This window comes from Cucurbita pepo, chromosome LG10 (genome assembly GCF_002806865.2).
Source record: "Cucurbita pepo subsp. pepo cultivar mu-cu-16 chromosome LG10, ASM280686v2, whole genome shotgun sequence".
In the NCBI taxonomy this organism is placed as follows: Eukaryota; Viridiplantae; Streptophyta; class Magnoliopsida; order Cucurbitales; family Cucurbitaceae; genus Cucurbita; species Cucurbita pepo.
The window spans coordinates 5,875,708-5,899,611 of record NC_036647.1 but is presented as its reverse complement, the minus strand read 5'-3'; the positions used below and the strand labels follow the sequence as shown (position 1 = coordinate 5,899,611).

Sequence of the window (23,904 nt, the reverse complement as noted above, 5' to 3'; positions counted from 1 at the left end):
AACGCGTCTGCTTGAGGAAGGTTTCCACACCCTTATAAAGATATAAGGGTGATTTGTTCTCCTCCCCAACCAATGTGGGACATCACAATCCACTCCCCTTCGGGACCCAGCGTCTTCGCTGACACTCGTTCCTTTATCCAATCGACGTGGGACCACCCCCAAATCCACCCCCCTTTGAGGTCCAGCGTCCTTAATGGCACACTGCCTCGTGTCTACCCTCCTATGGGGAACGGCGAGAAGGTTGGCATATCGTCCGGTGACTGGCTCTGATACCATTCGTAACGGCCAGATCCACCGCTAGCAGATATTGTCCTCTTTGGGCTTTCCCTTTCAGGCTTCCCCCCAAGGCTTTAAAACGCGTCTACTAGAGGAAAGTTTCCACACCCTTATAAAGAGTAATTTGTTCTCCTCCCAACCAATGTAGGACATCACATTACCGCTATAACTATCTACATCTCGAACTAAAACAGTAATTACTGTATTGAGCCACTTGGGTTGAACAGTAAAAAGGTCATGACTCTTTCCATTAAACACTGCTGGTATGAATCTACAGTAGTATACTTCCTATGACTACTGATATTTTTCACAGGGGACGATTAATTGATGTAATAAGTAGACCCTAACCTATATTGGTCAGTAGTCATTTAATAAGCTGACGTATTTTTAACAACCCTCATCCTATTCATTACATATATTGTTGAGAAGGGTCGTTTTTTTACGAGGGCATGGCTCACCACAATCACAATGATGTGGTTCGATCGCTGCTATAGAAAAAAAATCGATTCTAACGTACTGGGTAGGGCGTAGCCAGCACGTAAGGTTTGCTAAAGACTACTCGAGACTGGAGTCATTCGTGGGTCAAATCTTGATGACGATTTCGTGGGTCACTAGAGAAGATTAATACTCGTGTAGGGTGAGTAGGGTTGTCACTATTCGTAATTGTAGTCACCGTGGTGGGTTCGTTGTCGTCATCGAAATCGAGGGTCCACAAAGGATAAAATTTTAGAGGAGGGTGTATTCTTCAAATTATTGAAAATTGAGGGCCATGGATAGAAATTTTTTAAAAATTAGATATAAAAGTTTTTCAAAATATTTTAGTGAAAAAATAATTTTATGAAAATCATCCACTTTGATCGGTGAACTTACCGCGTAAGGAAGTTCGTCCAAAATTAAATGGAAAAGTAAACGAAGTACAGATTAAATTAAATTTTTGATCTGGGCGGATTTTGTTGCGTCAAGTGTTGATGTTTGGCGACGAATTGGATTGAAACCCAGACAGTTCAAGAACAGATTCGAGATTTTCATGAACATTCGTAAGTAATTTCGTAAATTCAACCGATTAATTAGTTTGCTTTATTAAGCTTATGAAATCGTGCATCTGTGGCATATGAGTGTCAAATCGCGCAGTCGTTTTCGACCTACGGATTGTCCGGGGCTATCCTTAGAAAGATTCGACTTCAACGTCGGACAGTGGGAACTCGGCAGCGCAATATTTGTCGTGCGATTGATTTATTGCCAGGTTGCGCAAATCGCCATTGCCAGAGCTTGATTTTCTTTTTTTGCAGATTAGGATCTGTTCTTGTTTTCGAGTTCGGAGGCTATCTTCTTTGTGTAAGTGATTTCGCGTTTTTATCTTTTGGTTTGATGAATCTTTATATTCAGTATCAGAGCGTAAACGTTTTTTCAAGAAATTTCTGTCGCTATCAGCATTTCTTTATCGGGCATTCAATTTCTGGGTTTTGTTTACCGATTAATGATTATTGTTCATGATGCTACTTCCGAAGTGGTTTTAGGTTGTGTTTTGATGCTTAAATTCGTAGTTTGGATTATGTTTTATGTTCAGGAAAAACTGAGAAACAATTTTCCGAGCTTCTTGTTTCGATTAAGCCGTATTGGATTTCATCTTCCCCCGGCGGAAGATCGGAAGATTGGGTGAAGAACAGATAAGTTTAACGAGGAGATAAACATGGAAAGGATCCTCTCAGCCATCATCTCAGAAGCTGCGGCGAGTGGGAACTCTCTGCTCGTCACTATAAAGATTGCAGTGCTACCCATAGCCAAAGTTTTCACCATGTGCTTTCTGGGTTTTCTCATGGCATCCAAATATGTCAATATCTTGCCTGCGAGTGGAAGGAAACTCTTGAATGGGGTATGCGTACTTAAATTCCATCTAATCTGTACTATGAACAAACTCGCGAACTGATTTCCAGATGCATAGCTGATGATTAGTATTTAGATGAACTCATATGATTTGTTCTGTTTCTTGTGCTGCAGTTGGTCTTTTCGCTTTTGCTTCCATGTTTAATATTCTCTCAGCTCGGGCAAGCTATTACTGTTGAGAAAATGCTTAAATGGTGGGAGTTAAATAGATATGTAAACATTTTCCTGTTCTGATTTGAATATTTTTTACTGAGAACATGTCATCCAACTTTTGAATCAGGTGGTTTATTCCCGTAAATGTTGTTCTGGCTGCCACTTCAGGTTCCATAATAGGATTAATCGTTGCATTAATTGTTCGTCCTCCATACCCCTTCTTCAAGTTCACGATTGTACAAATTGGAATTGGTAAACCACTTGATCTTGCAACAGTTCTTTGACATAATGTGTTTGTTCCTATTTCTTTCACTTGGCTGGGTTGTTATTTCAGACATCTGTTAGTCCTTTAGTTTGCAACTAGCTCCCTATGGCCTGTTAGTTTGTAGGTGAAAAACTAGAATAATATTTCCCTTCTCCCGAATTGTGCATCAGTTTTGTGTGCACGAATTCAGTGGCACTGTGAGGTTTGTGCTGCGTATGACACAAATTGATTGTGTTGGCCAGACATCAATACACAATTGCAGAGATTTAAGTTAGGAGAGTTGTTCGAATGAGTATATGATAATAATAACTTGATGGATCATGGGATGAATCTGAGTGCTCCAAAATAGCTAATTCAATCAAGGCCAACCTAGTCTAATAGGGAATCTCCAATGAATTGCCTTATATGATGATGCTAGCACATACTATACACCTGGTATGTTTTCTCACCTAACTGAAACTCAAGCTGAGTTTCTTTTTAGAGGGGGTCAGGTGATGTAGTAAGTTTGAGTTATATACTGCGTGTGTGAACGTGTTTTTTTCTCCCAATTTCATAGTAGTTTCTTGTTTTTTTTTTTTTTTTTTTTATACTCCGGTATTGAGGGACCCACCCCAATTAATTTGGGGTACCCATGGTTGCTCCAAGTCCTGGACTCGGTCTTGTTTCTGTTAGTCTTAGAAGTTAGTTAATATCTAGTCTGTAACCAAGGCTGCCAAAGGCAGTGTACAACTTGTATAAATCATGTCATTAACATTATGGAATTAACGATGATTGAATAATAAAGATGAGTTTTCTTTTTTTCCCCTTCCCTCTCTTGAACTGTGCATCATACTTGCATTTTAGGATCAGTTTTAAGTAATAATAGTCAATGAACACTTCCTGTATTGTCAAAAGTTGCAATATCCTTGACCATGTGTCTTAATTCATCCCTCTTTTCTTTTTCCATTTTTGTGTGAAAGACGAAGAATTGATCGAATAAATCATAGCCTTTCTGTACTTTATAATACTGTACTGTTTCTATGGCTTCGAAAATGCTTACTGAACTTTATGATTTGGTTTCCTCACATGAATATACTATTTATGCATCCTTGTTACAATTCTATGTTTTGTTGTTGGTAGGGAACATTGGGAATGTGCCTCTCGTTCTCATTGCAGCTCTTTGTAGAGACGATTCCAATCCTTTTGGTGATTCAGAGAAATGCAGCACTGATGGGATTGCTTATATTTCATTTGGCCAGTGGGTGGGTTTTCCAGCACTTTTGACTCATTAGAACCTGTGCATTTATCTAAGTTGGATATTAAGTATTTGATAGATAAGTACCATTGTTCTAATTGGTTTTCTCAATCAAATTCCTTTTTTACTTACTCTCCCATGCAATTAACTCAAGATGGGGTCCCTTTTCTGTAACTCTTTCAGGAACTTTTTACCTTATGAATGGCTTTGTTTCATGGGCAAAAAATAAAAACGTCCATTCCTAGCTAAGTTTACTTAATGAAAATACTAATAATACTGATATTTTTTATTGTGAAGGTTGGTGCTATTATCCTCTACACCTATGTTTATGCGATGTTGGCGCCTCCTCCGGAGGGTACATTTGACATCAAAGATCAAAATATTCCAGTTAAGCACCTGCTAAAGGATACTTTACCGGCGCATGTACCCTTGCTCGTTCAGGAGGTAGCTCCAACATATCCAGATGCTTCTAAGAAGGAAGAGGTGAGAGACTTCATTTTGATTTGTTGTTTGTATTGTCATATTCAGTTAAAGGGATTCACGCTGAGGTTCATTTTCATTAGTCAGCTTACTATAGCATGTCTTATATTTCTGAGAATTCTAAGACTAAAATGGAATATGAATTATGGATGTAAATATTATCATCTTCGATTTTGAGCAGATCCTCTGTTTTTGGGTTATTCACTGTTGCCTTAGTTATGGTTTTATGGAAACAAATTTACTCTTAATTATGAAACTAATGTTTTGTTAATTTGTCGAGAGTATTTTGGATCAGTTATGTGTCAAATTCTGAGTTGCCTGTCATAATTGATTGCATAAATTTCCTTTGGATGCAGACTAAGGGATTCCTTATGTATTGGTTTGAGAAATTGAAGCTCAAGCAAATTTTTCAGCCTCCTATCATTGCTTCGGTTAGTACATATCCGTATTCTAATGTATCGTAGTCTATCACTGATTCTATTAAACATATATAATTAGTGAATACAAGATGAATTTCATGTGGGCACTTTTTTCATCCTCTTTTGAAATTGTGAACTGAAATGATGTACTCGAGAAAAATGAGTTGCGTTTGTTCTCTTATAAAGGCAAAACTTGTGAAGGGAAAAAAAGAGAGAATAAAGAAGAGTATGAGACAGTTTCATATGATAACATATATATCCCAAAGTTGTCTCTTCGGGATCATCTGCTCTTGGGGTTCTTGTTAAATTGATGAAGTTTTTGAACTTCCAGATTCAGATATCTTTCCACATTCTTTTGTCCCCGCTCTTAATTGATTATGCAATCTGTTGCAGGTCCTAGCTATGATAATGGGTGTAATACCATTCTTAAGGCGTTTGATCTTTACCCCGGATGCTCCACTGTTTTTCTTCACTGATAGCTGCATAATGCTCGGGTAAACACTGTTGCTTATTATTTTGTATTATAACTCTTTCGCTTTGCTCATCGATGAGCGTGTACTGAGGTTCTTTTCTTGGAGGGTTTCTTTTAGGCTATTGTTTCGAATAGCTGCTAGATGCATAAACTTAAATTTCTACATACCTGTGATGATCATGTCATAAGGATTCAAATTAGACATCAACAGAGGGTTCCATGTATCTCTTTGGCTTTTGTTTCCTTCTCGTTGAGGATGCCAACATAGTTACTAATCACAATCAGGTTGAAGTGGAGGAAGGTTTTGGTAAAGGCAACATTTTTATTGGTAGAGGGGATTTGTAGACAATCCAAAACCTAAACCATCTTGGCTCAAAGTGGGCAATATCATACTACCTTCGTAAAATGTCGAGAGACCTACTGTCCTAACACATTCTTCACCAGCCTCCTTGTACTTCCTTCCTAGGCTGTTATGGTGTTGTGTAAGTTACAGGCCCTTCCTTGGTGCTCTGAAATTATAGTTCTTGCAGCTGTCAGGTTAAAAACGAAGTCTTCAAGGTGGCACTTGAAGAAAAATGTCGTGTAGCTTGTATCGTGATTTCAATATCGGAAAACATGAGATTTTTCTTTTCTTTTTGGACTAGTTATTCATGTCCTCCAGGTAGAAAAGATTGGATATTCTTGGAGCTTGTTTTGTTGAGATGACAACATAAAAACAATGGTTAAAAGGATAGTAGCGTAATGTTGTTTTGTGCCTCTTAGTTAGTCTTTATCAGTCCTTTGTGCTTGTTGCTCGTGCTCTGATGTTCCTTTTTCTTCTAATGCTCCTTTTGGTTTACTAGTCTTGGCCGGTCAGGAGACTCCTGGGATAGTATTACTATTACCACTGTTAAGAGTTGAATATTCGACATGCTTCTAGCTCTTTAGGAGATGAGGCTAGATGAGGCTAGATCATTGTGCCTGATAAAAGGATCATTTGTTTGTATGCATCTCAATCATTAGACCCGTGGAATATCCCAGCATGTCGAGTGTGCTGCGATTGTTGTGATGGATTTACTAATGGTTTATGCACATAACTATAAAATTTTCATTACCACTGCAATCTAACAGCGCTTGTGGTTGTCAGGGAGGCTATGATTCCATGCATCCTGTTGGCATTGGGAGGAAACCTCGTTGAAGGTTAGTGCTGTTCCAATAATGATAATTTTCTGGTATAGTTGATATATGTAGCTTATTTGCAAATAAGAGCAGGAATAACTTCACGTTAAAATTTACTCATCAACTTAAGCTTTCGTATTAGCGTCGAAAGTAGGAAGTCTTGGCTACGGACAGAATTTAATAACTTCAATTTGCTTTGCAGGTCCTGGAAGTTCAAAACTCGGGCTACGGACTACTGCTGCTATTATTTTCGCACGGTTGGTTTTGGTGCCTCCTACAGGACTTGGCATTGTCATGTTAGCTGACAAGCTTGGCTTCCTTCCTCCCGATGACAAAATGTTCCGATTCGTTCTTCTTCTCCAGCATTCGATGCCAACATCTGTCCTCTCGAGTAAGTTTCAAAGAAAGTCAATGAACTAAAAGCCTATTTGGAATGACTTTTCAATGTTTGAAAAAGGATTTACACACTTGATAAGTCATTCCAAATAGACCGTAATAGAAGAGAACTGAATGTTGGTTTTAATACAAACCCATCGAACTTACGAAACAAATTCTTATTTGTAGGCGCGGTGGCTACTTTGAGGGGTTGTGGTAGAGAATCGGCTGCTATTCTTTTCTGGGTTCATATATTTGCTATCATCTCAATGGCTGGATGGTTCATCCTCTATTTCAGGATACTCTTCTAAGGAAATTGCAACCTTGTGAATACGTTTCATATTCCAGTCCTGCATATTCTTTATTAGCAATGTCATAAGAGAAGAACAATATCATCTAGGAATAGTATTTTTTGTTTGAGATGATTGTATCATCATAAGGCTATAAGCAAATTAATGGCTGTTTCTATACCGTATGAAGAGATTTTATATTAATGAATAAATTTTGACTGCCTTATATTTTCAATAACTTACAGAAATATGTACTAAAAATAAAACGCTCTTTAGTGGAACTTTACCTTTACCTGGTCGTGACCAAGAAACCATCTGTTTCACTTGGTGGGTTGGGAAGGCTCGAGTTATCGTGTAGCCCATGTTGGATTAATCGTATTCTAGGCTGGAGCAATGAATTTATTTGAAATGACTCATTTCAACCTGCGAAGTTTATGTATGAACAAGGATTAAATTTACTTCCCGAGGTTCGATTTTGTTGATGATCATTGAAAAAAAATCAAACAAATATATAGTTCTATTTACATAAATTGTAAGAGGTATACATTGACAATCGAACCAATTGGCCTGTGTTTATTACTGCCCCATTGTGTCCACAAGCAAGGCACAAGATGCTTTGTGGGTTTAAATCAACTCTTCTACTTCCAACACTTGAGAAAAAACTGAAACTTTACTGAACTAAATGCTGAAAACCCTAGATTTCAATCCTGGGAAATTAACAAAACAACTCGCATTAGTTCGGTTTTTCATACCGAACCTGGCGATCGATTGCTAGACGACTTACCACCATCTCCTAGTTCTCTTCTCTCTTTGGTTTGATGAATCTGCACCGCGTGTATCAAGCTGCCTTCTGTCTGTAATTCGCCCTCCAGAAGGATTGCCGACCCAAAACATCAGGGCAATGCCTACGAGACCAACTACCGGAGCTGCGACGAATAGCCAACTTCGTCGACCTCTGCCTGAATTGTAACTATTACTAACTGCAGGGTCTATGTTGCTCAGCTCCTCTCCTTGGCTGGTATCGAACTCTGGATTTGCTCCAACTCCGTTCAAGTCGCTGCGACTTTCGAGTCTAGTTACTTGATGCTGAAGTCGTTGGATCTCTGCAGCATTGGTACTACTTTGCTTTCCCTCTTCGTAATCACGATCATCGGTTGGAAGCTCGTATCGACAAAGGGGGCACGAATTCCGTGCAGTCAACCATGGCAAGATGCAGGGAGGGTGGTAGAGATGAAGACAAGGCAGTTGATTCACTTCAACCCCTACAAGAAAGAAATCCTTGCAAATTGCACAAGATATACTGTCATGCTTCAAATGTTCTTTAGAAATCACCAAACGTGAGAGATTTTTCACAAAAGAGATGGCTGCAGGAGGCGCTCCACGTCTTGAGCTGGTCGTCTCGGCAATTTGCTCGAGCAGTTCTTCAAAGCTTTGTCTGTCAAGATAGTCACCAGAATCCCCAACGTAAGATACTGATTCCGATTGTGCGTAGTTGGTAATCGAATAAAATCGCATGTTCCTCCTGATTTGCCCAGGAGACGAACCCTGTCTGTCGAGGTAGTCACCAGAATCCCCCAACTCCGACCGTGCATTGTTGGTAATTGAATCACGAGCCGAACCCTCGTATTCGGACGAAGAAAGTTCTTCATTCCAGTTACCATAGTTTCCTCTCCCAGTAGCACTAGAAACATGAAAATCTTGAAGTGCATCATGCTCTGTGTCAGCTTCTGTTAATTCACCACGATCATCCTCCTCATCGCTCGAGTCCCAATGGACGACACCAGCACGCATCGGATCAATGTCTGTATCGGTATCGACATCGTATCCCTCATCTGGAAGAACAAAATTGTCTGTATCCAAGAAACTATGTCCATCCAGGGAAGCATCTGAGTCACCCCCATAAGTTCTATAGGAAACAACATCACTATCACCATAAGAATGCCTGTAAGGTCCAAAACTGAAATTTGATTCACTTTCCCCAAACATAGAGTCCAAACTATCTAAACCATCATTTTCAGAGTCGGAATATACTTGCCGCCATCTTCTAGATTGATTAGGGGTCGTATGGGAACTCGAGTGCTGCATGAAATCAGCAGCATTGGAACCATCGGTATAACGATCACCGTGACCAGAGATGCTGGATTGTCTTTGCCTCACCAAGTTAATCATCTGGGTAAATTCCTGTGAAAAAAGATTTTCAGCAGACTCCGAACTACCATGCCTTGTTCTTCTTCCTCTTGGCGTTGTCCTGTGAGACGAATCCCGTAAAGGGGTTTCAATATCTTCGAATAACAAAAATTTACAATCGCCACATATACCAATGGCTTCAGATTCAGCAGTGGCATCGTTTTCAGGTTCTAGGACACTTCGGCAGAACGCACAAGTTAGCGGCTGAACCGGACCAAGTTCGTTGACTTGTTGATTATTGTCCATGATGATGTGAGCAGTGGATTGAGGAAACTCCTCCAAGATTCTTTGTGAGTCAATGTCCATCTAAAACGAGACTAGCGAGCACAAATAACGAACGTTAGGAAACCAATATGATGTTCAAGAAGTGATGAAACAATAGCGTAAAAGTGAGACCAAATCAGATTACTGTCATGTGAGATCCCACATCGGTTGGAGAGGAGAACAAAACATTCCTTGTAAGGGTGTGGAACCCTCTCCCTAGCAAACACGTTTTAAAACCTTGAGGGGAAGCCCAGAAGGGAAAGCCCAAAGAGGACAATATCTACTAGCGGTGGACTTGGGCTGTTACAAATGGTATCAGAATCACACACTGGGTAACGTGCCAGCAAGGATGCTAGGCCCCCCAAGGGAGGTAGATTGTGAGATCCCACATCGATTAGAGAGGGGGACGAAACATTCCTTCTAAGGGTGTGAAAACCTCTCCTTAGTAGACACGTTTAAAAACCTTGAAGGAAAGCCCATAAGGGAGAACCCAAGAGAACAATATCTACTAGCAGTGGGATTGGGATGTTACAAATGGTATCAGACCCAGACACCGAGCAGTGAGCCAACGAGGACGTTAGCCCCCCAAGGGGGATGGATTGTGAGATCCCACATCAGTTACAGAGGGGAATGAAGCATTCCTTCTAAGGGTGTGGACAACTCTCTCTAGTAGATGCGTTTTAAAACCTTGAGAAGAGCCCAAAACAGAAAACCCAAAGAAGACAATATCTCCTAGCGGTGAGCTTGGGCTATTACATGTCATGAGCCGTTCCTTGTCCGTGTTTCCTCTAGTACACTGACAACTACTCCCCACCCTCCAAACTCTAGATGGGAAAAGATCAAAAGAGAGAACGACATCAGACATGCAGTATTACATAACATCATCACCCCTTCATTCCCAACCTCACTTCACTCTCTTCATTTCAAACTAAACCATATTCTTATCTCAATCTAAACTGAACTGCCCTTTAATCAATAGCATGGAATAGTCCAATCAACCTCCATTGATGAACACTTGAACTGTAAGAACTCCTAAAGCATGAAAGATATAGTGAACCAGGGAAGAATCTTCTCAAACCATGATGGGAGTTAATAAAGAACTAATATCAGCCACAAGTTCCATCCCCAATTTTGATACTAAAAGCTTCAACAATTGCTAACATAGATATCAAGGATTCAACGAATCATACAACAATGGTACTCCCTCCGATACCAAATTAGCAAGCCAGAGACCAAAACCCCCAAATCAGAAACCAAATCATATTCTCAGAGACACAAAAACAGCACTACAAACAATTAGGGCAAACGAAAAAAAATGCATAAAAGATATCAGAAAAGACGAAGATGGGATGTGATTATTACCAGTGAGTTTGCTCTCAGTCCTTCAGAACTCCAACACTCGGCTCAAGCTCATCCAATCGAAGAAAACGAAGAAAATAAGACAATCCGCGAAAAGAGCAAAGCGATTGAGGCAAATAATTGAAGAACGCTGTTCAGAATCATCCGTCGTGTGTCGGTTAAAATGGTACAAAGACGAACAGAAATCAGAGGATAAAACGGAAAACAATGGGGATTTTCAGGCGGAGGTCAACGAAGTTCTTCGTGAAAAGCGATTTGTAGGAGTCGCGGCCGCCATTGGAGGATGGAAATCGAGAACTTCCAAAATCAAAACGCGCGGTGTGATTGACATTGACCCACCAACATTCCTCGAACAAAGAAGAAAAAGAAATCAACAAAAATTAGAGAGTGGAATTCAATGATTCATTCGTGTATCTGAATGTTGATCAAACTTCAATCTAATTGGTTTCTTTGCGCCTAGAAAAAGTTGGATTTCTAGATAAAGCGCTTGAAATGGGTCCGATTGATTCGCCGCTCTTCGAATGTTATGGGCCTCACTCAGAGCCTCCCATGGCTCAGCCTATCCACCACTGCGCCCGGCCCTGGTTGCTCCTTTTAATGGATAATCTTCCTTCTCTCATATCATTTATATTAAAAAATGTAAAACATCGATCCATCGTAGCTACCTTTAGGTGTTGATAACTAATTGGCGATGGTTGTTCATGATCATCACCATAACTAATCCATATTAATTGCATGTTAATTGTTTATAATTATTAATATTGTTTTGACCCGGCTCATAAAACCGTCCTTATCAGTATACAAATAGCTATACACTATGGTCTATTGGTTTCGTTAGATCAGTCATATAATAGTTTTGTATACCTAACCCGAACAGTTGAATGTCTTTTACTGAGTCTTTTTAATACTCACCTTGTTTTCAAATGATATCTTTTTAGTAACGGTTGCGATCGGTTATTGTATGAAAAGTCGGGTCGTTAGTCAATTGCATGAGAACAAACTCTCGGCTCGAGTTCTTTTTTTTTATTTTTATATTTTTTAAATTAAATATATTCATTCAATGAATAACATCAGTTGCAAACATCAAATATTCTTAATCTTCATAATACTTTTATTTTCAAGTGGGTCGGGTTGATCTGACAAAAAAAATGTCGACCTGTAAACCGACTCAAGTTTTTTATTTTTCAAAAATTCAATTCAACCGAATCAGATTGAGTTGAGTGGTCTAAATTAGTCAAGTTTTCAGGTCATATGAATATCCCGACTTGTGATACCTACGTTGCTCGGAGTTTAAGAGACAAAACAAAAGAATGGACAAAATACCCTCATAGAAATGAGTTGTCAAAGGTATTATTTCGTTTGATTTGGAAGGTTGTAATGAGGGCATAAAGGTCATTTCCATGCAACCCTTTATGAGTTGCCATAAAATCTCATCAAATGATCTCTTTCTTAAATATATCATTTTTATTTTATTTTTTTATTTTTAAATCATAGAAATTTCAATTTTGTTGAATTTTTGTGTTTTTTTAATTAATGTGAAAGTATTTTTTTTAGTTAAAAAAAAAAGTGAGGGAAGAAATTTGACTTTTTTTTTTTTTTTTTTTTTTNAACTCGTTCCGGTGTATTTACATTTTTTTAAAGTTTACCTGTGTTCGTGGATTGAGTTGGGTAAGAATGAGACATTTCTTAGACTCAACCTAATTGTTCGGGTTATAATTTTTTCAATTCAAACAACGATTAAATCATGAACCCAACCCGACCCAACTATAATTTTTTTTGTTGGGCTGGTTTGAGTTGTTTGGATTATTTATTCAAATTTTTATTTTTAATAAAAGTAATAAATGTTTACCGTGTATGAATAATAAGATTAGATTAAAATAAAATAAATAAATGTATATACAATTTATCATGCAAAAATGTATTTTTTAAAATTAACAATAAACTCGAGTGAGTTCAGTTCAATACAATCTAGTTTTAAGGGAACTCGTAAACAAACTTAAGTCATCAAGTTGACTTACAGTTTTCATTTATTTGAACCGACCTAATCGTAATAAATTCAAAACACAACCCAAATCATACACAGCGAAAAGATGGTTATCGGTTCAAGGATGCAAGGTACCCCGTTTTTTCAAGGTAAAAAGAGGAAGAGAAAATACCTCGAGCCAATGTGCAAAACCACTACACTGGAATTTGAAATATATAGAGAAATTACGGATATATATATATATATATATATGTATGTATGTAGGTATGCATGCATACATATACATATATATATACATATACATATACATACATATATATCTACAGATATACATATACATATACATATATATCTACAGATATACATATATATATATAGACACTATATATGTATGTATATATACATTACATATACATATACATATATATATGTATATGTATGTGTGTATATATATATATATATATATATATATGTATATATGTATATATTAGCCCGAATAATAATAAATGGATTTAGAAATAATATTTTAAATATTTTAAAAATAAATTAATTTAAAAAAAGAGCCTAACTGTCAAAGAATAAGAATAGCGCGCTATATTTATTTTTTTTATTTTTTTATTTTTTTATTTTTTTTAATAATTAAAATCGTTGAGGAACACGAAGGGAATATTTATATTTCTAATTTTTAAAAAAGAAAATGGAAAACGAAAGAAGTTAGTTAGAGAAGAGAGAAAGAAGAACAAAGCTGCCAATTCTCTCGGCATTCGATTCATTTTCGAGGCGGAAGCGGTTGCAGTTCCGGTGGTGCTGGCGGCGGCGACGGCGGTGCTGGCGGTGGGAGTCGTTTTGTGATTGTTCTGCAACTACGACGATCACAATTCGAAGACAAGAAGGAGAACAGCATCATCATCATCATCATCATCCACAATAGTTTCGATAATGGCGTATAGGAGGAGACAAGCAATCACGAGGGCTTCCACTTTCAAAGAAGAGATCCATCATCCTGCCGACGATGTTGATCATAATTCCATCTCTTCTTCCTCTTCTTCCTCTTCTTCTCTTGCCGTTCAGGCGATCCGAGCTTCTGCTGCTCATCGAGATTCTTCGAATTCCTCTGCCTTTTCCGGTTCCTCCTCCGTTTTCTCCCCTGGCCATATGCGATCCAAGGTTCTCTCTCTCTCTCTCTCTCTCTCTCTCTCTCTCTCTCTCTCTCTCTCTCTCTCTNCTCTCTCTCTCTCTCTCTCTCTCTCTCTCTCTCTCTCTCTCTCTCTCTCTCTCTCTCTCTCTCTAAACTCTACAATGTTAAATTGATCGCTTTGAGTGTTTGTTTGATTGACTTGGATAATGATAAGAAATAAGAAATTCAGCGAAATCTCAGATTTGATTGTGCCTATTGTTTTCGTCTCCATCATTGCATTAGCTATTTCATATCAATATGATTTGTTTAGCATCGAATTCTTCCGAGGAAGTGATTCATTAATTGCCGTGACCTCCTCTGTTTTTGGCAAATGTTGCGATTTCTGACCTAATCGGAATTTAGGACGGCCTTTTCTTTTTTATTTGTTTAATTGCCTAACCTATCGGAAGAATGATGGCGTCTGTTGATGATTCATTGCCGTGTTCGAATTCTTCAGCAAGCTCTATTGTTTTTGTTGGTCATTCAAATATGCCTTTATAGCGGCCATGTAATCTGTATCTGATGCTATCCCTCTATTTCCAGAGTTTTGCTGGCGAGAATTTGACATTCAAAAGTGAGTCGAAATCCGGGTTTTGGGGCGTACTTGCTCGGAAAGCTAAGGCAATTCTCGAAGAAGATGACATAGCCATAGAAGAGGAAACTAGTGGTTTCCAGCCCATTAATACCTCAACCCTTAGCCAGGTGAGTATCATCTGTCTATACTTTATCAATTGCGAGGTGGAGAATTGAGCCATTACCGACAATGCCTTGTTCACTGAGCTATCTGGCATCACTACATTACATAAATATTGACACAATTTGTTGTGATAATGATTTATCTTAGGTATATGCAATCTTTTTAATTTGAAACACCCTTGTTTATGTATAAGTCACGTTATTCAATAGATGAGGAATTAGAGTAAATTCTGAAAATGTGATGTTGAATTTTCAAAAACACAACAGAAAAATCTCGTATGAGCACAGAGATTTTAACTTATATGCAATTCGTTTATCCCTACTGCTCTGTTTTCTGATTTTCATATGAATTGGTATCAGGAGCCATGTCAGTCTACTGATCACGACTCGAAGAAATCGGACAATCCAGCAAAACCGAAGCGTTTGGATGCAATCACAACTTCGTTTAATCAACTTGGGGACACAAATAAAAAGGCATCTGAGGTAAGAACAGAACTTGGTTTTATTGTTTTTTCATATCTTGGGGACACTAATTAGCTGTCCATTTCTCAGATTAATCGACCTTTTTGTACTTGAAAATATAGATTAATAGTATCTCTGCCTGATTTCAATTTGCAAGATGGTAAAATACATTGGAATATCTTGAGAACATCTCTCTCGATCATATATTTTCATGAAAATTATCACCTCACTTCGGAATTTTAAAAATTCAAGGCCTCCTACTCTAATATACTATGATAAATAAATCTTACAAAATCCAAAGACTTGACTGCACAATCGAGTCTGATTTAAAAGTTGGAAACTCTGTTGAGGATTATGAAAGGAGTAGTCCCACGTTGGCTAATTAAGAGGAAGGTCATAGGTGTATAAGGAACATTATCTTCGTTGGTATGAAACCTTTTGAGAAAACCAATAGCAAAACCAATAGAGCTTATGCTCAAAGTGGACAATATCGTACCATTATATAGGTTTGTGATTCCTAACAAACTCCATTCAAGAATATCTTCGGTATGGCTTCTTAGTGAATGGATATTCGAAATTAGATTTGGTCATACCATTTTCAACACCTCGTCTTGGTTTGCAGGAAGGTCACCCAATTGTGGGAGCTAAGACTACAGACATCATTCATGAAAATCGCAAACTGCAGATTAGGAGAAAGGGCAACAAATCTGAAGGATTATTTCCTACTGTGAATAATCCATGGCAGCAACCAAATCTACTGTCTCCAGAACCACGGATGCAAGCACATCATGAAACTCAACTGAAGGCATCTCGAGACGTAAGGTGCCAACTTTGTAATTATGTATCGTAATGCAACTCATTGAATTTTTCTCTTACTCAAATTAAAGTCAAAATGATTGGAGTTGGATTCATCGTCTTAGCTAAGTTTAATCTGACAAAGTAAGTTGAAACTGTTTCCTAAGCTTGAGATTTCCAATGTGAATGTCATCAATTGAATTTAGATGGTTAATTTTACTCGTACTTGCTCGAACATTAGTAAAAAATACCTTTGGTGATGAGTGCATCAATGGCATAACAATGTCAAAATTACCTGTGGAATGTAGGTGGCGATGGCTACAGCTGCCAAAGCCAAACTATTACTCCGGGAGCTGAAAACCATTAAAGCAGAACTGGCTTTTGCTAAAGAAAGATGTGCACAATTAGAGGAAGAAAACAAAATTCTCAGGGAAAATCGAGAGAAGGGAGACAATCGTGCAGATGATGACTTGGTAATGTATTCACTAGAACATCATTTCAAAAACATGGTTTGTATGTTCTAACGTTCATTTGGATCATGAAAGGATTTTTGAACTGTTTCTAAATCCAGATTCGGCTTCAACTTGAGACTCTTTTGGCTGAGAAGGCTCGTTTGGCGCACGAGAATTCGATATATGCACGCGAGAACCGATTCCTAAGGGAAATTGTGGAGTACCACCAACTGACAATGCAGGATGTGGTTTACCTAGACGAAGGAATGGAAGAAGTGACAGAATATTATCCAAGATCCACCTCTCCAGAGATCACCAGAATGCTTTTTAATTATGGTTCCCCACATTCCTCAACTTCTCCAACCTCACCTTCAGCAGCAGCCATGGAAGATCTTCCTGTTCCTCGTGTTCATCCAAAAGAAGGGAAGGACGATGATGATGACGACGACGACGACGATGATGATAAAGAAGACAGTGAGGGAGACCCATCTCCCACTACAGTTTCTGAGGAAGAAGAAGGTACAGAAAACTCCCCATTGCCTTCAACAAGTACTTCTTCCTAAGGATTTTGCTTACCGTTCTTTCAACTAATAATCTGTGAAAAGCAAAAAANTTATTCTTTTTTGTTGTTGAAGAAATCATACAAGAATTGCAGGTGGGGGCAAGCAAGAAGGCAGAGTTTGATGTGGTTTGATTCTTGTTTTTTTTCCATTTATTGACCATTTTTTTGCTACTGAAATTAACAAAAGTGAGAATTGTAGAGTATAATGCCAATGCCAGGTGATAAATGTTGCAAAATAATACACTATCAATTCATTCTTTTTTCTTGAGCATGGAATTACATGTTCATCAATATTTTTATTTGTTCTTATCATATCTTTTGATGGGTAATTGCATAATTGAGAGATTTCTATGGAGTATTTAACAAAAAAAAAATTATATATATATTTCAGAGCTATCGTCCCACTAACAAATATTCTTGTCATAGGGTCCGTTCCAAATAAATATAGTGAAATCACCTTTTCTATTCTTTTCCCGGACTCGTAACTAAGAAAGATGTTTACTCTTTAAAATATTTCATGGACCCGTAACTAAAAAAGATGTTCACTCGGGAACAAGGGAAGGGGTAGATTTATCCCGTCATATCCCATAACGTAGGCGGGAACCGGGGAAGGGGTAGACGTCACGTAGGCGGGAACAGGGGAAGGGGTAGATTTATCCCGTCATATCCCATAACGTAGGCAGGAACAAGGGAAGGGGTCCCGTCATATCCCATAACGTAGGCGGGAACAAGGGAAGGGGTAGATTTATCCCGACGGGAGTAAGAGTAATAATAAATATAAGACTATATTAAATTGTATGCATGCTTCGTTCCAATGGAAATATAAATGTTATAAATTAACATTGTAATTAACACATTTACTTATTTTTCAAATATGGATTGAATAAAATTAAGGGAAAAATCAATTTATACCTCTTGAAATTATTAAATCAATTAAAACTTCAAATTATTACATAATTAAAGCTGAAAATTACCTGTATCTATTTGGTTATTTTAGAGTTTTAATTATGAAAGTTTTAAATGATAAATTAACAAATTATAAAGAAATTATATAATTGTACAATTTTAATTATTTTAATTAATTTAAAGACAAATCAATAATCAAACTGGGTATTATATGTAACAATTTCTCATTTTATGCATTTGGACTAATTTATAAATCAACACAACAACTGACTTTGGTACTAAATTTACACTCCAGACTCAGCAATTCATTAATTTTGCATATGTGGTTAAACCCGTCCTCCTCCGTAACACAAAAGGGACACTATTACGTATACATTCCGATACCGAATTGGCGTTTCCGAGCACATTCTTCTTGTGAGCGCAGTCTTTGCTACACAAAATGTACATCTAACTACACAGGCCATTAGTTAGATGTACATTTTGTGTAGGTAAAGATGTGATGAACCACAGAGCCTCTGATGGGGCTGCTGGAAGTAAATGGCTTAGAAAACCTGGAAAAACAGACTGGTTGATCCATCACCAAATGACCTCAGATCTGCAGGTTTAACCAAAGCCCTACACAATGGACATGTTCGTTCCCGCTCGAACCTGCGCGTAGCACCACGAAATGAACAATATATCAACAACACTAAAGCAAGTTACACAACACATTTCTCCTTTCTTTGGCCCTTTTTGTTTCGACGTTTAGGTTAATAAAATGGGAGTTTCGATTGAGATCTCCTTAGGAACTAGATACCGAGACTCAAAAGTCATAATGAAAGATAAAATATAAGAAATGTGATGTAACAGCCCAAGCCCAAGCCCAAGCCCAAGCCCGCCACTAGCAAATATTGTTCTCCTTTGATTTTCCCTTTCGGGCTTCCCCTCAAAGTTTTAAAACACGTCTGCTAGGGAGAGGTTTCTACATTCTTATAAAGAACGCTTCGTTCCCCTCTCCAACTAACGTGGGATCTCACGTGTGAGTTTCATTTGAAATCTCGTTAGGTACTAGCTAACAAGACCCAAAAGTCAGTTCCTAAGGAGATCCCAAATGCATTTCTTATTGTTTTATCTTTCGCTACTATCTCCTTAGGACAAAATATAAGCAATGCGATGTAACAACCCAAGCCCGCCACTAGCTGATATTGTTCTCCTTTGACTTTCCCTTCTGGGCTTCCCCTCAATTATTTTAAAACACGTCTGCTAGGGAGAGGTTTCCACGCTCTTATAAAGAGTTTCGTTCCCCTCTCCAACAATGTGGGATTTCACATGTGAGTTTCGTTTGAAATCTCCTTAGGTACTATCTTAACAAGACCCAAAAGTCGTAGCGAAAGATAAACAATAAGAAATGCAAGTTTCGTTCGGGATCTCCTTAGGAACTATCTCTATCCCATATTGCCTTTGTTATCAAGTCCTAACAAGATCTAAAGTCTCTCATCCACTACGTCATACTTCGATCGACTATAACATGTGACTATTAAACACTCAAACACTAATATTAAAACTTTTCCAGCAAAGACTCAAGTATGCTTCAACCATAAATCGAAATCATAACCTCTTCGAAATGTTCAGTAGTTTAATATGATGTAGAACACAGACAGGAGAATTTCATGCAATAAACTTACCACTCTGATACACAATCTTCACAAAATATGTGTTTACATCGGAGTAGGATAGGAGCATGCATCTTCTCTTGGCAAATAGCACACAAATCACCAGCTGCATTCACCTGCATTACCCAAATAACAACTATAATCTCAACGATATTCCGCTCTCTCCGTTCCTATTGCATTAAAAAGTTTCAAATGAAGGAAGCCCTACAGATTACCAAGAGAGACGAGGCCAAAAACATTACGAATATAGCCCCCCAAATAGAAGAGACGATACCAACTCGAGTACAGTTCAATCGGGTGAGACACTAATTACCACCCAAAAGTCAATAGTTCAATCCCCTATCCTACAATGCATTAGAACGGCAAGAAAGTTCGATTAATTGGAGAAAGGCATGGACAAATGAGATCAAATTTACCTGCTCCGACGTAGCATATGCGCCATAATGCACCTCTTTACGTGACAGTGCTTTCAAAGCAGCAAAGAAGGATTGCACCTAAATCCGCATAGGAAAGAGAGATGAGACAGGGAAGGGAGATGATAACAGATAAGAGAGACCATCAATAGTGAAGAAATAGAAAACATACCTTTTCAACAACAGATGTGAGTTTGAAAGTTAAGTACAGTCCCGTCAATAGCGAAGAAAATAGACTCCCGTACTCTTTGTTCAAAAAGAAGCGATACCAGACAGGAGTGGGCAATAACGCACGGTACAGTAGTAGCAAATATTCGACTAAAGTTAGCATTTGACCCTGGAGATAGTGTGAATGTTAATAGTACGTTCTCACAGACCGACAAACTAAAGTTACCACTTCATTCACTTTCTACATGAATATTTGTTACTGATTCAAAAAGGAGCTTAATGAATAACCAAGAGTCAACTTCTATATTACCTCACCTGTTTACGATAATTGCGGCCTCTGCTGTTCTTGTAATACATCAATAGAATGCACTTCACCACCATCGCTGCTTGGCGGACCAAAGTGTCTGAGAAACCAACACAAAAGCATACAATTCACCAAACCAGTTACAACATTTACCATTTACTTCTGTAAATTGTAAGGAATAGTTGCAGAAAAAAGCCCTGCTGAACATATAAATCAGTTTTTAATTCAATGAACATGTACTCATTACTTTACCATTCAAAAGCCAACCATTAAGAGCTTCTAACAACCATCATCAACATACCGAGGGAAACACGTGTTAATCCTATAAACATTGAAGATTATTTCCTTTATCTTTCAAAAGCCAACCCTTAAGAACCCTGAACTCCAAATCCTACGGGTATATTAACGTCGGTTAAGAATTTAATGATCACTCCAAACTTTCATTGGAAGGACGCAGATGCAATAAAAGGCATTCATTTAGTTAGGTGGGGCAAAGTTAAGGTTCCTCGTTCTTTTGGGAGGCATGGGAGTGGAAGAAAAAGATACGCTTTCGAGGATGGTTGTGAAAAGAAAATTTGGAGGATCTTTATCTCATCTACTCCTCATTGTAGTTCCAGAAGTAAAGTTCGGGATTTATTTGGAAATCAGTTTGGTATTCGATGGTGCACGTCTAAGCTTCCTGAAGATTGGTTCTTAGGATCTCTAAATGGCTGGTGTTTAATTGGCAAGGCTAAGGTGTTGCGGTTCAACGTGGCAAAGGCTTTCAATTGGTGTAGCCAACACGAGTCTTTTTGTAATTATTCCACTTTGATCATCCATTAGGGAGGAGACGCCTTTTGTTCTTTGTTTCTCGAACAAAGTGGTTTAAGTCTCTTATAAAAACTTTTAAAAAATGAAGCAAAATGAAGAACGTAATGATCACTCAGAAGAAATTTAAGAAAATAAACAAATTGCAGAAAATTATGTGACTAGGCAGCCTAGCATAGTAAACAACTTCTTTGCTACGATAACGCTTAGAGATCATGATCAGCGAACATACGGTAACAATCAGTAATAACTTCAACAGAAGGTTACCATTCACCATGATGATGAAAATAGCATGCCAAAAAGGAGGTATTGCTCTAGGAGGAAGCATGATCAGCGGATATAAAAGGCCATCATTTTGATACCACCAGTACACACCAATAACATGAATGGTGAATGCAAGAGATATGCCAACCAAAATAGAGATTTTTCTCTCCCCCTGCACGAACCAATTAATTAAGTTTACGATTAGAAAACTGTAATAAACAAAAAGAAAACATCTAACAAGTTCGATCACTGTCATATAAAGTGATTAGGTTTTAGCCAAACAAACAGGGAGCGTGATTCGGATGCAATTTCTGATAACCAGATGGAATTTATTTCAGGAGGCAAATTTTACTCCCGACCCTAAATGGAAGCATTGATCGACTAGCTATAAGAGAGCCTGCTCAGTGAACTGGCTGGCCTGGTCTCTATCAATCTTAAGAAGGCAAACGAGCGTGACAACCGGGAAGTTCTGGGTGCAGATGCTAAAAGAAATTCAACCATCGTGTAAAATATGTAATGTCGACTATTCTATCGTTCTTAATGGCCAAAAAGGGAAGATTTCGAATCTCACCATTTCAATTGACAAGGCAACAGATATCACATCAAAAGTAAAATAGTTTTGTAGCTCTAGATGCCCACATTTCTCGAATATAAAAGACAGCTCAAGATGCATGTTCAATCATTCGATATAAAGGGAAGATCGGGTTCATTAAAGTTCTTCTGTTTAAGGTAGCTGAAGTGGGAAGGGGGTGAGATTTGAGGTTGTCTTGGGCTTTGACTCTCGTGACTCTTCACGATGTCTAATAGTAAAGGTTAACTTATCATCGACGTGCGGACAAGCAACAATTGTGGTGGGCTCTTGAAGTAGGCCTATATATTCCCTATAGGTGACTTAATCAACTAGCAGACCTTCTTGTAATCTCCTAACATCAACTATTCTCACAGGATAACCACCTAACTCTATCACGTTAGGTTGTCAAGTCACTCGAACATTAAAATAAACCATAACACACCTTTAACGCTGTTTGTTTTCGCAAAATATCGTTCGACTTGTACATGAAAGCAGCAATCCATATTGTCACAAAGAAGCCTGTAAGTAAGATTAGGATGCAAATATCAACACCAGAAGGAGAAAAATTGCAGAGAAATATACATGGAAACATGTAATATTAAAACAATGAGAGCCGTCTTAAATACCTTGCAAATGCTGTCGAATGAAGACCACCAGTAGAAGAAAACTAAATGGGAGAATCTGCTCAATCCCCCGAGCAGCCTGTTGAATATCGTACCTTTGATAAGAAGAATCCCTGCTATTTCCCCCAGCTGCCTCCGAGGCATCCCCATCAGCGCCTGCGTTTCTCGATTGAGGAATGCCCTCTCGAGCACTGCGTTCAGTAGCAGAATCTCCCTGGCTAAGCTCCGACGCCAAGGTCATAGATTGCGAAGACACTGCATTCTGACCACTGACTTCCCTCGCTTGCCCAACGACTAGTCCAGCACCATCTCTCCCATGTTCTGGTTCCCCAGCCCCAATTATCCTAATCGAAACCTCTCCATCATTACTGGCACCCGAAGATTCATCAATCTGGCTGCGAAGATGGCCTCGAAAAGCCGAAGGCAGTCGTGCACTTATCAACGCCTCGGGTTCTTGATGACTTGGGCGGCCACGAAGAAGACCCGAATACTCTAATAGAGCAGAAAGTGGAGCCTGAATAATATTCGAGGCAATTAACAATCCAAACCTTCTTGAACTACCACTGGCGGAAGCAGCTCTATGAGAGTCGGGGTCGATACCAGACCCTTCCATTCGGGTGAATGGCCTAACCCTAATCGCCATAACATTCAAGACAATCAAAACAACAACAACAGACGAAAATTTCGACCATGATATAAAGAAGGAACACAAATTTCCGCGTAATAGAAGCAAGATAAAGATCAAGAAGTTCAAAGCTACAAGAAATGATCAATAAAAACAAGAAACAGAGCTTAATTACCTTCTCCGTAAACGAGACTCCGTGGATAACCTCAGATGAAGAAAAATCACGACATGGCAAGAACCCAGATAAGAAAATCCAATCTACAGTAGTTCTAGCTACAACAAGAACACGAAATCAAGACTGAATCAGAAATCGAGCAAGTGGGGCGCGATCATCGGATTAAAAGGTCAAAGAAACCCGCCGATCACGAAAAGAAGGCTTGATTGAAAAGGTTTGATGGGGTTTCGATGGCGATAATGATATAGAAAAATGGGGGAAAATTGAGCCCTATGAATGAAGCTCTCGAGCGATGGAGGACAAGAGAGCAAACCAGAGAAAAAGGGGAAAAATAAAAGGTAAAGAAGGAAGATCAGCTCTCTCCAAGATCAATATCTGATCGCAATTTCAGAGAGAACTTCAATTTATTACCTTTGTTTCCTTCACAATCTATTCGTTTGAATACAACCTAG

General features: G+C 38.4%; 4 protein-coding genes across 8 annotated transcripts; 2 read left to right on the top strand and 2 right to left on the bottom strand.

Annotated features, from left to right (window-relative positions):
* The first annotated feature begins 1,099 nt into the window (after positions 1-1,099).
* LOC111803520 (protein PIN-LIKES 6) lies at positions 1,100-7,232 on the top strand. The gene is made up of 12 exons (XM_023687961.1): positions 1,100-1,313; positions 1,566-1,611; positions 1,844-2,149; positions 2,275-2,354; positions 2,441-2,565; positions 3,698-3,819; positions 4,110-4,295; positions 4,649-4,723; positions 5,105-5,205; positions 6,310-6,362; positions 6,544-6,732; positions 6,906-7,232. The coding sequence occupies exons 3-12, from the start codon at positions 1,967-1,969 to the stop codon at positions 7,025-7,027; spliced, it is 1,236 nt and encodes a 411-aa protein (XP_023543729.1). The 5' UTR covers positions 1,100-1,313; positions 1,566-1,611; positions 1,844-1,966; the 3' UTR covers positions 7,028-7,232.
* Positions 7,233-7,325: 93 nt separating this feature from the next.
* On the bottom strand, positions 7,326-11,390 carry LOC111803519 (E3 ubiquitin-protein ligase CIP8). Of its 3 annotated transcripts, none has more exons than XM_023687957.1 (3): positions 10,820-11,390; positions 7,791-9,510; positions 7,326-7,429 (listed from the first exon to the last, which is right to left on the bottom strand). In XM_023687957.1, the coding sequence occupies exons 2-3, from the start codon at positions 9,497-9,499 to the stop codon at positions 7,420-7,422; spliced, it is 1,719 nt and encodes a 572-aa protein (XP_023543725.1). In that variant the 5' UTR covers positions 9,500-9,510; positions 10,820-11,390; the 3' UTR covers positions 7,326-7,419. The 3 variants fall into 3 exon arrangements, with proteins under 3 accessions (XP_023543725.1, XP_023543726.1, XP_023543727.1); XM_023687958.1 differs by lacking the exon at positions 10,820-11,390 and having other exon boundaries at positions 7,791-8,963; positions 9,038-9,233; XM_023687959.1 differs by lacking the exon at positions 10,820-11,390 and having other exon boundaries at positions 7,791-8,948; positions 9,038-9,233.
* A 2,146-nt stretch (positions 11,391-13,536) lies between these two features.
* LOC111804305 lies at positions 13,537-16,982 on the top strand. The gene is made up of 6 exons (XM_023689059.1): positions 13,537-13,967; positions 14,521-14,679; positions 15,034-15,156; positions 15,758-15,952; positions 16,239-16,403; positions 16,502-16,982. Exons 1-6 carry the CDS (start codon positions 13,740-13,742, stop codon positions 16,943-16,945), a joined length of 1,314 nt encoding a protein of 437 aa, XP_023544827.1. The 5' UTR covers positions 13,537-13,739; the 3' UTR covers positions 16,946-16,982.
* A 1,060-nt stretch (positions 16,983-18,042) lies between these two features.
* Positions 18,043-23,889, bottom strand: LOC111804008 (E3 ubiquitin-protein ligase RNFT1-like). Of its 3 annotated transcripts, XM_023688651.1 has the most exons (10): positions 23,453-23,889; positions 22,656-23,284; positions 22,472-22,548; positions 21,462-21,630; positions 20,399-20,487; positions 20,088-20,252; positions 19,919-19,996; positions 19,718-19,807; positions 19,515-19,618; positions 18,043-18,498 (listed from the first exon to the last, which is right to left on the bottom strand). In XM_023688651.1, exons 2-10 carry the CDS (start codon positions 23,263-23,265, stop codon positions 18,393-18,395), a joined length of 1,488 nt encoding a protein of 495 aa, XP_023544419.1. In that variant the 5' UTR covers positions 23,266-23,284; positions 23,453-23,889; the 3' UTR covers positions 18,043-18,392. The 3 variants fall into 3 exon arrangements, with proteins under 3 accessions (XP_023544419.1, XP_023544420.1, XP_023544421.1); XM_023688652.1 differs by lacking the exon at positions 19,718-19,807 and having other exon boundaries at positions 23,453-23,887; XM_023688653.1 differs by lacking the exons at positions 18,043-18,498; positions 19,515-19,618 and having other exon boundaries at positions 19,741-19,846; positions 23,453-23,888.
* Positions 23,890-23,904: the final 15 nt, after the last annotated feature.

What these genes read in the sequence shown, in the direction of transcription:
- LOC111803520 (XM_023687961.1), top strand. Translation starts at nt 1,967, where the DNA reads ATGGAAAGGATCCTCTCAGCCATCATCTCAGAAGCTGCGGCGAGTGGG. An exon ending in GAAGGAAACTCTTGAATGGG is followed by an intron (nt 2,150 to 2,274) that starts GTATGCGTACTT and finishes CTTGTGCTGCAG; the next exon opens with TTGGTCTTTTCGCTTTTGCT. An exon ending in AGCCTCCTATCATTGCTTCG is followed by an intron (nt 4,724 to 5,104) that starts GTTAGTACATAT and finishes AATCTGTTGCAG; the next exon opens with GTCCTAGCTATGATAATGGG.
- LOC111803519 (XM_023687957.1), bottom strand. Translation starts at nt 9,499, where the DNA reads ATGGACATTGACTCACAAAGAATCTTGGAGGAGTTTCCTCAATCCACT.
- LOC111804008 (XM_023688651.1), bottom strand. Translation starts at nt 23,265, where the DNA reads ATGGAAGGGTCTGGTATCGACCCCGACTCTCATAGAGCTGCTTCCGCC. An exon ending in TTTCATCATCATGGTGAATG is followed by an intron (nt 20,488 to 21,461) that starts GTAACCTTCTGT and finishes TTGGTTTCTCAG; the next exon opens with ACACTTTGGTCCGCCAAGCA. An exon ending in CATATGCTACGTCGGAGCAG is followed by an intron (nt 19,808 to 19,918) that starts GTAAATTTGATC and finishes GGTGGTAATTAG; the next exon opens with TGTCTCACCCGATTGAACTG.
- LOC111804305 (XM_023689059.1), top strand. Translation starts at nt 13,740, where the DNA reads ATGGCGTATAGGAGGAGACAAGCAATCACGAGGGCTTCCACTTTCAAA. An exon ending in AACTGAAGGCATCTCGAGAC is followed by an intron (nt 15,953 to 16,238) that starts GTAAGGTGCCAA and finishes TGTGGAATGTAG; the next exon opens with GTGGCGATGGCTACAGCTGC. An exon ending in ATCGTGCAGATGATGACTTG is followed by an intron (nt 16,404 to 16,501) that starts GTAATGTATTCA and finishes TTCTAAATCCAG; the next exon opens with ATTCGGCTTCAACTTGAGAC.